A 13,046-nucleotide genomic window follows, 5' to 3' on the forward strand; every position below is an offset into this window, starting at 1 on the left:
GAAGTAATACTTAAAGCCACAATATGGAATAATTTTGTTATGAAATATCCCAAAATCACTTTTCATGCAGTTGTGTACTTGCATGATCCCAAATGTTCCCAAGAATGTGCAAATCCAGAGAAATTCCTATTTAAAATAATGGCCCGTCCCTTGTCTCCCTTGTATTTGTCGCATGTCAGTGACTTAATATCCGCTGCTCCGCACTACCCCCAGTTTCCGGTTGTAGAAACTACGGCAACACGCAAATGCGGAAGTGGTTATACAACATCTGGGACGCAGCATCCGTTGTTCTGTTATTATGGATCATGATTACTCTTTGGCGAGTAAATGAAACCCAAAAAAGCGTAAAGGTAGGCCAAACGAGGCAAGCAGGCTTATGGACAAACAAAGAAATAAAACAAGGATTAATATCGGCGTGGCGTTTTCTAAATGGAGAGAGCTTCGCGACCAACTTGGACTCGACAGAGACACCGCTCTCGCATGTGTTTTAATAGACAGGTAAGCAAAAATGTTTTATTGTACACAAAATACTCATGCACAGATTATTTGAATAGTTATGAATGCAGTTACCCTATGAAATACAGTATATGTCGCACAAAAATATGTAGCCAATAACGTTACTTGTAAATGCTGTGGGTTTGTTCAAATTTACTTTTTAAACGACGAATGTATGACTGTTTTAAACTGTTTTAAACATGTAAAATTGTGTAGCATTACGCTACCAAATCAATTGACAAAGTCCAATATCAGTCGCGGGCTAACGTAGCATTACATTCCACGTTTCTTGCATTTCTCTTCATTACGATGACATAAAATTAATTCATTAGTTACCTCGTCCGTGAACATGATGGGCGATCTCTATACGCCTCTGGATGGTGAAAACGACATGTCCCATAATTCCACTTTCCTACATAACGTCATTTAGCTTCGCCTTTTGTTGTTGTTTAGAAAGTGCACCATCTAGCGGTCCAAATATTCCATATTGTGGCTTTAAGTAGTTTTTCTTGTTAATATTTCTTACCTTTGTCTTGCCTAGAATATTGTAATTTTGAGTTCAAAATTTAAGATTGTATTTGTCACATACACAGTTATAGAAGTAAGCAACTTGTAGGGAAATTAAGTCTGGCCAGTATATATACATACTGTGTGGGAGATAGATGGTTTTACACCTAAACTATATTTAATATTAATTCAATATTTAACATTCATTTGAGCATTCATAATGGTAAAAATCTGGAAATACAATGCAGGTTTTTCTGTTGTGTTTGCTGTTTTGAATTGATTTGCTACGCTCTAAAAAAATGAACGATGATTTTACGTGAGACAATTTAACACTCAAAAAAACTTTAAAGCTGTGAAATCAATGAAATACTGAAGTATATTTCAGTAAATGTGAGTAACTCAAATATTTTTATTAGAATTCACCAGAAATATTAATTGCATATTAAAAATATAATGTGTTAATTAAATACTTAACTTTTCATTAAATAAACTTAAATACAATATATAAATTTACGAAATTTAAGCGAAATTAGCTGTTGGATTTTTAATCCATTTTTTATGTCCCACTAAAAAACCAGTTAAATGATTTTAAAAGATTTTATTAAGTTAATATAATTTGTTTATTTTTGTGATATTTACAAGCCACATGGATTATTTTTTAGAGATATAATGAATGAACATTTAAAATGAATTGAGCAATGCGATCATCTCGAAATCTTGTAAAGTCTAATTTTACATTTTTTTTGCTGAATTTTCTTTCCATGAAAAACCTTGCCAAGAAGGAGCCAGAAATAATTTGAGTAGATACCCTCCTGTGCTAGTGTTTGAAACTAGTGTTTCTTTTGCCCTGGAGCTGGAAAGAGTTTTCTTCGTAGTGACTGAGCAAATGGGTTCAAAGCTTATCTGGCTAATTGCTGTTAATTAGCTGAATAACACTTTAGTCTAATCGTCCCTTTGTTGCTTTGACTGTTTTCTACTACTACCAAGTGGGAAAAGGTCCACTATAAATATTGTGTATTATTAGGGTGATTTGTTTATTTAAGCAGCACAGCGAAAACATGTTTAAACTTACGACATGAGTGTTTATCCTGGAGCATCAAAGCTTTTCTTAGACATTATTATGACAGGTTAGCGGTTAGTTGCTAATTCTGCTTCCCCCAGTCTGTACTGTCCTCTGTACTGGCCGCTGGACACGTTGTTCATTTACCCACATATGTCCTCAACCCCGTACTCCACACGAGGGGCTGGGACCTCTAATTGCTTTATTTTTTTGGTATTAATTTGGATTCAAGGTGGAACTGCCGAGGGGATTAAGTCCTGTTTTCTGCCTGCAATTCACAGCGTGAAAGACGCAGATCTGAAGGGGATTTCTCCCTCACTGCTACTTAATCGAGCCATTCACGTTTTCCCTCTTCCCCATGCGTCTCCAATTTGCCATTATCTTCAAACGAACCCCAGATGCTGTGCGTTTGAAAGCATTAAAGGGATTTCATCATTCATTTTCTTTTTTCACATCTGTGTGAACTGGGAATTAATTTCACATGGAGATGTTTACAAATGCTCACATATCTCCGCAAATACATTCAGCAAAAGCAATTCCCATAGAATTTGACTTCACTGTTGGCACGCTTTTAGGATTTGCCTTTTGAAGAACATCGCCAGACCTGACACTTGATTGAGATGATCAGATTTCTCAGTTTGACCACAGGATGGTCTTTTGAGGGTTTCAGAAATATGTTGGCAAAAGAAAATCCCACTTCTAATGTGCTGTAAAATCTTGAAGGTGAGAAAGCAATGACATTATAGCTGGTTCACAATGGGCTTTAAAACTGTCATTTGTTTTAGAAGAATCAGTCATATAGTTTACAGCTCAGCACTTGCATTCTGGTGCAACAAATGTTAATAGTCTGTTGTATGGAATAAAAGCACATTGCAAGTTTGATTTTTCTGTTATGCGGTGGCTTTGTAAAAAAGTTATTAATAAGTAATTCTGGTCAAAATTTGGCCAGTTAGTTCATGTAGTCGACTAGTCGTTTTCCATCAGCAGAATCTGTTTCGAAAGCCTCAAACCAAAGCTTGAAGGTTTTCTGTTCAAATATGTTGCTTACTGTATATATTTTTTGTCATTTCTATGGATCAGTGAAATAAAACTTAACTCAAAGTTCCCAGCACATATGAAAACTACTTAAGTATATTATTTCAATTCATTCCAAGATGCACCACATTAAATTGGTTAAGAAAGTTTTTCAAACCTGTATAAATTTGTTCCGATGAACACGGAGAAAGATATTTGGAAGTGTGTTAGCAATTTTCAGTTCTGGGTCATCATCCACTACCATAGTAGGAAAAAAATCTTTTTTTTGTTCTGTTGAACACAAAATGAGATATTTTGAAGAATGTACGAAAAACAAACAGTTCTGGGGCACCTTTGACTGCCATTTAATTTCCCCCACTATGGTAGTCAAGGATGTCCTGGAACTGAAAATTACTAACATTCTTCCAAATATCTTTCTCTCTTTTTATCAGAACAAAGTAATTTATACAGGTATGAAATTACATGAGGGTTCATTTTTGGGTGAACTATCCCTTTAAGAGCGTTCATAGCTTGTATCTAGACAAAATGGGGCTTCTTTGAAGAATCCACTGTTTTGATATATTTAATATTTGCTATGTAATGTTTATTAGTGCATTTGTCGATTTTTTTTTTTTTGCAGTTTTATGTTGAAAAATTGTCATAAAAGTGAGAAGGTGCAAAGCTTTTACTGTATCTTTCTTCTTTTCCATCTGCAGCTGTTTTTTGTCTCTGTTGCTGGTAGCTGCAGTGGTGTGGAAGGTCAAACAGACCTGCTGGGCCTCCAGACGACGAGAGGTATGTCATAAAACAACATTTTAAATGCACTTCTTTTAGGAATATAGACGGTTTCAGTAGCAACAACATAAACACATGTTATGTGGCCCGAACTTAGCTTCCGGTAGACCTCCGTAAAGAATTTATAACCTGTAGAGTAGATCATTTTATTACAATTTATATAAAATAAATTGTTAGATTATATAGACCAATAAACAAACACTGACCGGAAGTTAAAGGAGTAAGTTCACCTTCAAAATGAAAATTCTGTCATCATTTACACGCCCTCTTGTCATTTCAAACCTGTAGGACTTTCTATCTTCTGCAGAACACAAAAGAAGATATTTTGAAAAATGTTGGTAACAGAACAGCACTGCCCCCATTCTCTTCTATTGTAACCAATGCAAGTAAATGGGGGGCTGTTAACACTATTCGTCAAAATATGTTCTGCTGTGTTCTGCGGAAGACAAAAGGGTTCGTTTTGAAGGTGAACTATTCCTTTAACTTTAGGCCAGTCGTGAACATCCAATGAAACCGTCTATACAGTACAGTATATGTGTACGTGTATGTAGTGATAACCTCAAGATGCCCAAATATCACCCTGATTTTAACACTGGATGATGTCATTAACTACTGTATATGCTAGGACTACCATGTTCTGTTTTGTAGTTTTTTTTCCCCTAGCATTTGATAAGGTGATGTTGAGATCTGTGCATATGCGTGCATTCAGAGCATGTATGCATATATATATATATATATATATATGTATTTAAAGTCTTGGCAGCCACGTGCAGAGTTTTGCTTCATAGAATCCAATGCTTACAAACATGTCCATCTTGCTAATTAGAGACCCTTATGAGCCAATTAGCTCTGACAACAGTTGCAGTTTAGAGCAGGCTGAGCGCTAAGTGCAGCAGATGTCTGCGCATCTAAGATATAGCTGCCATCCTTCCTCTGTCTGCTGCTTGTCTTCATTTAGTTGTGACAGATTCAGGAATTAAGCTTTATAAGTGCATTGAAAATATTCATCTGAATACGCTGCTTACACTGGCCAATGTTAATTCGCTAATAATAGTTTTAGCGTCTGTAATCCGTGTATTCCATTTTAGTGGATGGACTTGACATTGATAATCAGAGAGGTTGATCTCTTGCTTGAAATAAACAAGAGTTATGACTGCTGTGATCCAAAGCTATATTTATCTAAAGAATTATATTCAATAACGGGTAATGTGGGCAGATGGGCCTCCACCATTAGCATTCGGCTCACTGCTGAGCTCCACTCCACAGGTTCAAATGATCTGTTTGTTTCTGCCCTCAAGTACCCTCAAAAAAGCTTTTATCTTTTAATTTGAAATGATTGAAAAGTTTGAGGAAGCACTCCGAAAGAATAATTGCCTCTGAAGATTTATTTTCTTCTCTTTCCGTCTTGATAAAGTCTTGATCAAGAAAGCGCACAGATGATGCGCGCATGGTCTTTGCGCCAATCGTTTGGCAAGGTCATCATCTCTGTTTTTGCCTGGGAAGCTGGAGGTGCGGACGGAAATGAAACTAACAGGGACTTCTCAGGGTTTTTCTCATTGCTTTCAGAGACGTGAATCTAGTGGTTATTTATTGCCGTTTGAAGGGCAGCTTTCTTTTTTCCTACAGTCGTAACTGAAGAGGCTGCGTTGTTCTGCAGACCTCTCCTTTGCTTGTTTTTTTGTCCCGGCTGACTTTTTGAAAGACACGAACTGAAAGCAAGAGCACATGTTTAGAACTTCCATTATGCAAATATTCTCCACTACACTGATTTTGGCTGTGAGATCAAACGAGAGAATATCTGAAAAGCAACAGTGCTCAACACAAATCACAGTGCTTGCCTTTGATTTCCTTCAGTGCGACGTTCCTTCAAACATTTTAGAGAACGTCTTATTGTCTTCCTCTGCTCGGGTATCCGCATATGCCGTGTTCCTGGTTTAGCTCGGCTCTAAATGTCTTTTGATTAAAGACGATGTTTTAAGATTTGAAGTAAAAATGTATTGCTTAAAAGTGAATATGAACTTTTTGCAGTATTTGAGGTCTGAAAATATTCAGAGCATTTTTTAAATTATTTTGACCTGTTTCTCCAGGGTTTATTTTCTGCAAATATATGCAAATAGAAACAATATATTTTTTGAAATATTTTGAAATTTGGGAGGAATATTGTTAGTAGTTCACAGAATGAAACAAAAATGATCATTTTTACCTAAACATAAAATTGTAAAAATAGTAAATTCTGAAAAACTGAAATGGTCTTTTAATTCCCCCGGCTGTATATACTTAAATTAAGTGTGTTAAATTGTTAAAGGAAAAGTTAATCTCAAAATCAAAATTGTGTTGTTTTTTACTCACCCACGTGATGTTCTAAATGTTTTAAGACCTCCCGGCATCTTCGGAACACAAAGAAAGATATTTTAGGGGACATCCGAGAGATTTCCAGACCTCCTCATATAGACATCATGGTTATAGTTGTTGTCAAGGTCCAGAAAAGTACTAAAGACATCGTTAAATTGGTCCTTCCGCTCAAAGTGGCTCAATTGAATTTCTTTGAAGCGACGACAATACTTTATGTGCGAAAAACAAACCAAAATAACGACTTTAATCGATATATTCTCCTCTGTCTTGTCAGTCTGTGGTGCGCGTTCACGAGAGTAAAAAAATAACACCATTTTGATATTGAGATGAAAGATTCCTTTTAATACTGTTACCTTTTAATGGTCTCACTATGGAAACATTTCTGCTTAATGGACAAAGTCAAAGTACAGAAAAGATTTTGTTCAAAGGAACAATATGGAAACAAAGCTTGATGGGTCTGTGGTTCTTTTCCATTTAAATCGGCACAGTGATAAAGGCGTGTTGTTGGGTGTGTTTACTGTAGATGCTGAGGGATTATTCGGAGCAGATGCATTAGATGACTGGCATCTGATGCGGGAGGGCTTGATAATGGCGTTTCATATTGTGGTGGAACATTACATGAGCAAAGTCATTGTGTTACGGACATGTGGGTCGGTCTGCATGTGTGTAGATGGTTATCTGTCAACCAGCGTGCGAAATTCCAGAATTGTCCCACAACTCGTTCATTTTTCATTCCGGCTGTAGCAGTCATAGCTCCCCGCCAGAGATTATTGCTTTGCTGCGTGGTACAATACTGTAGATCAATCTTCAGAAAACAAGGCATCTGTTGTCTTGGATGAAATATTTATCATGTCTTTTTGGAGAATGACATCTCAACCACCTGGTTTCTTATAGCTGGAAATTAAACAGCGGGAAAGAAGTTCGATTAAAAGGTTTTATCTCTTCTCTCCAGTGAGCAACACCATCAGGTCTGGCTGTGAGGATCGCCCTTGTATGCCCTTATGTTTTATGATTGTCTTTTTGAGAAAACCCCTGTCCCGTCGTTCGGACCGGTAACTGGAAACTCGCAGTGAAATGAAAAATTATACGAACAAGACGGAACAGACGTGATTAAAAACAATGACACCCGTCGTCCTGAGTTATTCAATTTCATCTAACATGCAGTCTCGTCCAATTCAGTTCGGAGTGCCTGAACAGGAGCAAATATACTCATTATAATGTTACATGCCTCTGCTGTGTTCTATCTAATTATCATTTATAGACGATAGGATATTTTAATCAACTTGGACAAATTAGTCAATGGGTTGTGACTGTCTTACCCAACCTGGTTAAAAAAAGCTGAATTGATAACATGAAGACTAGATGACTTTAGGCCATTAATGGACAGATATTGGGCAAGTGATCTTATCAAGCTGTCAGTGTATCAGTTAAATTCTTTTCATTTTATAGAATCTATACACTACCATTCACAAGTTTAGGGTCACTTGAATGAAATTACAAAACAACATTTTAAATGGATGATTTGGACCAAATAATGATGAAAGATCAGCCAATATGACTACTACTAGATACTAGATTGGAACATGGACCACTTTTTTTTGCAAATTCTTGGCGCAGACTGCATGGCTACATTAAAGATGCTGCTTAATATTGATTTGATATACAGTATTTAGATTTGTTTCAGTCACAATTCCCATAGGTTTGTGACATAGTTTAATAGTATTCAAAATGTGTAGGAAAATGTAAAGAATGAGTGATCTTAAACTTTTTTATTTAGTTCTGCTGTGAGCACAGGTGCTGAAGTGGCCCATTTCTCTATTTTGGGGAATGGTGGCTAATTTAGGAACTTTTTGAGTGTTTTATTTGAAAACCAATAAGCCAATAATTTTGACCAATAAGTCAAAAGAAGTCATATTAAATGATCTTGACTGCATGTTTTTTTATCTCCTTTTTTGGTTTTGGTGCATTTGGACACAGTTTTAAAAGAATAGAAACCTGGGACTTGTAATGACTGTTGGTATCTTCATCTACAGTGCCTTGCAAAAGTATTCATCCGCCTTCATTTTATTAACATTTTGTAATGTTGCGGTCTTATCTTAAACTTCTTTAAATATTTTTTTTTACATGAATCTACACTCCATGCACAATAATGACAAAACAAAAAAACAGATTTGTGATAACTTTTCAAAAACTGAAATAATTCCATCGCTTTTCGGGGACACTTGAAATTTAGCTCAGAAGCATTAGTTTTGCATGTTGATGTTTCTACACTTCGAGTGGAGTTAACCTGTGGCAAATTCAATTGAATAAGTATGATTTGGAGCGGCAGATACCTCTCAATAAAAGCTGCAACAGCTGAAAATGCATATCAAAGTAAAAACCAAGATATGAGGTCAAAAGAACTGCCAGTAGAGCTCTGTGACAGGATTGTATCAAGACACAGATCTGGGGAAGACTTCTGACATACAATCTGCTGTATTGAAGGTTCACAGAAGTATGTAGCCTCCAATAATCCTTAATGAAAGAGGTTTGGAACCACCAAACCTCTTACTTGAGCTGACCTCCTGTCCAAACTGAGCCATCGATGGAGAAGGGTCTTGGTTAGAGCGGTGACCAAGAAGCTGATGATCACTCTGGTTGAGCTCCACGATCACATATGGAGATGGGAGAAACTTACAGAAGGACAAACATCACCGCAACACTCCACCAATCTGGGCATTATGGCCGAGTGGCCAGTCTCAAGCCTTTGCTCAGTGAAATATGCAAAAACGTACCTTTCAACAAATCTTTCAAACTGTCAGAAACAATATTCTCTGGTCTGATGAATCTCAGTTTCATGAATCATGTTTGGAGAAAACCAGGCACTGCTCAACACCTGTACAATACCATCTCAACAGTAAAGTGTGGTGGAAACAGCATCATGATGTGGGGTGTTTTTCAGCTGTAGGGGCTGGGGCATTTGTCAGAGTAGAAGAAAAGCTCAACGGCACAAAATACAGAGATAATGATCATGAAAACCTAGGACCTCAGAACCTCGGACAGGGCAGAAGGTTCATTCTCCAACATGACAATGATCCTAAGCACACAGCTAAAACAATGCAAGTGTGCCTTATGGACAACTCCGTCTATATCCTTGAGTGGCCCAGCTAATGCTTGGGCTTGAACCCAACTGAACATCTCTGTGGAAACCTGAAAATATCTGTCTACTGATGATCTCCATCCAACCTGACAGAGTTTGAGAGGATCTGAGGAGAAGAATGGCAGAAAATGGCCAAATGCAGATGTGTAAAGCTTGTCACATCATACCCAATCTGTAAATGTGCTTTAACAAACTACTGAGTTAAGGGTATAAATACTTATGCAATGTACTTATTTTTATTTTTAATAGATTTGCAAAGTTCTAAGTCACAAGTGTTTTGACATTATTGTGCATGGTGTGTAGATTAATGTAAAAAAATCATTCAAAGTAGTTTAAGATAAAGCATGAATACTTCTGCAAGGCACTGTATATTTGTTGTGTATATAGACAAGATAAATGTATAGATTCTGTATATATTACAGTCCTGCTCTGCCGAGTACCTGCTTTGGTTTTTGTGGGTGTATCTATTATTATGATAAATGGTGAAGTTGTGATAAAACTTTTTATCTCTGCGAAAGAGATATGTGTTATGAAGTGGGGTTTTCTTTCAAGGGCATCAGCAAACTTCAGGACACCACAAGTTTAATCTTTTTTAATATTACGTCCCAATATAAAACCAGTCTGGCTGGCCTACTGCCCATGACATGGGTGTAAGTGTGTGTAACCAAGAAAAGGAGCTATTCATCTGCTGTAAGGCGGTTGTGCTCTTTGTCTTGTGTTTGCTTCATTTGCTTAATGATTGTTCGGTTGGTTATAGATATTAAGCATGTCCATAGTGGCGTTAAGATCCTATAAGACACAAATTGGTCATGAGAGATTGGAGAGAGAGAAGACATATTGTGAAGTCTCAGGGAGAGAGAGAGAGCTCTGTAACAGTACGGATGCATCAGTTTCCTCTCCAGCCTTGCAGAAAAGCACTTCTGAGCGGTCGGCAAAACATATTTCCCATAATGTTTTGCCCATTATAAGAATCATTTGTGACTGTGAACACAAGAGGACTTGCTTTTCAAATCAAAGCTTAGAGTACTTAAAGACAAATATTTTAGATTTTTGTTGTTGTTATAATAAATTTGTTTAGTAATGCAGTATTGTTGCTTTTACTGTAGGGGAAAGAACAAGACTTTTCCTGCCTGACTTGCAGTGCAAGCGACTGTAATTATTTTGATTACATTTGCTATTTATTCATTTGTGCATTAGAGTGTCAAATATGTAGTTCATGTCAGTGATTTTAGTTGGTTTATATCATTGTAATGTGTGCCAGAATATGTTTTCAGTATTTTTTATATTATGCACAGCCATCGGGTATTGTAAATTATAAAAATAATAATGGATTCATCATTTTAAACTTTAATGATATTAAGACTCATCAGACTTTTTCCTCTTGTGAGTCTTTCAAAGAAAGTGACATTTTGTGTGGTCCGCATGCTTGTTTTGTAAGGAACTACTGTTCACCGTCAGCATGTAATTAAATGGCCCCGCACTACAAACTTGGTAACAATAACAGATCAATGTCTAACTCTATTTGAGCCAATGAGAGTAACATGTCCTTTGAGAATGAGCAGTTCCACAAGAGCTCTTTGTGGATTAACCAGTTGAGTCAGTTTCATAATCCATGTTGTGAAGAGCTAATCAGGTCATCATCATAGAATGTTACTTAAAGGGATAGTTCACCCACAAATGAAAGTTCTGTCATCACGTTCTACTCACCTTCGAGTTGTTCCAAATCTGTATAAATTTCTTTGTTCTGATGAACACAGAGAAAGATATTTGGAAGAATGCTTGTAACCAGACAGATTTTGCCCCCATTGACTACCATAGTAGGAAAAAATGCAATGGTAGTCAAAAGTGCACGAGAACTGCTTGCTGTCCTAGAGCGCTTTTCCACCATCGCGCCAAACCGTTCTAAGCACAGTCTGAAACTGTTACAGTTATATTTCCACGTGAGCCTGGTTCGAGACGCGTTTGTATTTTCATTCTAAAAATTTCCGTTATCAGCCCTGCGGTGAAAAATGAAACCATTTACGCACCGGCTGGCATGGATCGGCACGGAGTGGAACGATTATGCGACACCTAATTTATGATTTATTTGCTGGTTTGTGAATGATTGTTTAATTTACATAATTGTTGTGTTGTGTTGGTAGGTTTTTTAAATCTTATTAACACATTAAGATTTCCTGAAAAATGAAAAACAGGAATTTATCAATGATCAATTTGTAAATATTGCGTTATTGCTATTAAGTTCTCTAACGAAAGGATTTCAAAATTAGTGATGATTTTTAAAAAATGTGATTATTAAATGTACAGTACACAAGGGTTGTATTATTGAAGTGAGTGGTTCTAGATTATGTGGCAATGAGGGCCAAGCCTTTTGCTGTCTTGTCAAACATTTGTGTGCGTAAGATTAGCTTGGTTCTTATATGTGGATGGTCTGTCTCTCATATCTGCCATGTTTCATGTGGGTTACGTATATAGGTTTGTCAGAATGAGAACGCTGTTCAATTAAAGTTGACTATTTGCGGCCAAAAGGCGACTTTTCTTTTTTTGAAGTTTTAGCCCTTGCTTAATGTCTAACAGCAAAGTTCTAATGCCGCAAAAGAGGGTTTTGTAGGGTTTAACATGAAGCCTACAGTAAAAATCAATAGACAATCAATCTCAATTTCACATCAGTGAAGTTTTCGCAGTACTAGCCCTGGGCAAGGTTTTAAAAGCGTTTCAAAGCATAACAACACACATTGACCTTAACTCTTGTTTGAACCCCTATGTGTTTGTGTGTTGTTCGTGTCCGGCTTGTTTATGCGGCCGAGTAAACCACAATGGCATTACGAAGTTTAACAGCACTACTCAAAAGGTTAGCACATTTCGCACAAACTTGTTGATTGAAATGCAGTCACACCCTCTCGGCTTCGGCTTTGTCTAACGCATAAACCGAACGTTTTCCATAGCTGAAAAGGGCAGCTGGATCCTCAAGTGTGCGGGGACATGTATGCGACTATGCCTCTGCGGATATCTCTGTGATGGACCGGCATTGTCTGGCATAATTGTTATGGAGATGCCACAGATCGAGTAAAGGCAGTGTGGCTGATGAGTAATAGCAGGTGATGGAGAGAGAGATGGATAAATTGCAGATGGTGCTTTTTGGCTGTCAACAAAGCCAGGCTGTTTTCAGAGAGAAGATCTGTTGCAAATGAGACCATGCCACTACTATCTACTGATTTTTTATTTGACTGTTTATTTCTTTGTTTTTCTTTATTTAGTGCTTTCTCACACATACGCTGGAGGAAGGGGATGAGAATGAAAGCCTGAAATCAGTCGCAGAGTGTGAAATAAGATCATTTATGGACTAGTAAATGTTTCGAGATTTTAACCCTCAAAAGAGGCCGATTTGGTGCAAATGTCATCTGTCCTCCTCAGTCATATGTGTCTTGTATGCAGTTTGTTGTCACTGTCTTTTCAGAGATGATCAGATCACATTTTAAGGAGAAGCATTGGCCCGAGGAGCGGGTGCAGCTTTGATAATTTCATAATGAATGTGGTGGCGTGGGATCAGCCATAACAGTCCTCGAGTGGTGATTAATAGAAAAGATAATGAATGATTAATTACCGTGGTGCCATCAGGGCCCATTTGAGTGGAAGTCATTGAGGAAACCTCAAAAAAAGGAGACGACAGCGCCGCCGGCGCGATAC

The 13,046-nt window shown here is 37.3% G+C and overlaps 1 protein-coding gene across 1 annotated transcript in view; it reads left to right on the forward strand.

The window, feature by feature from the left end:
- Positions 1-13,046, forward strand: part of atrnl1b (attractin-like 1b) — a 77,163-nt gene that overhangs the window by 44,906 nt on the left and 19,211 nt on the right. The window contains exon 26 of the mRNA XM_057358543.1: positions 3,793-3,871. Within this exon, the coding sequence (XP_057214526.1) occupies positions 3,793-3,871 (79 nt within the window). The remainder of the gene's footprint in view (positions 1-3,792; positions 3,872-13,046) is intronic.

The sequence above is a fragment of the Triplophysa rosa genome, linkage group LG18 (genome assembly GCF_024868665.1).
Source record: "Triplophysa rosa linkage group LG18, Trosa_1v2, whole genome shotgun sequence".
In the NCBI taxonomy this organism is placed as follows: Eukaryota; Metazoa; Chordata; class Actinopteri; order Cypriniformes; family Nemacheilidae; genus Triplophysa; species Triplophysa rosa.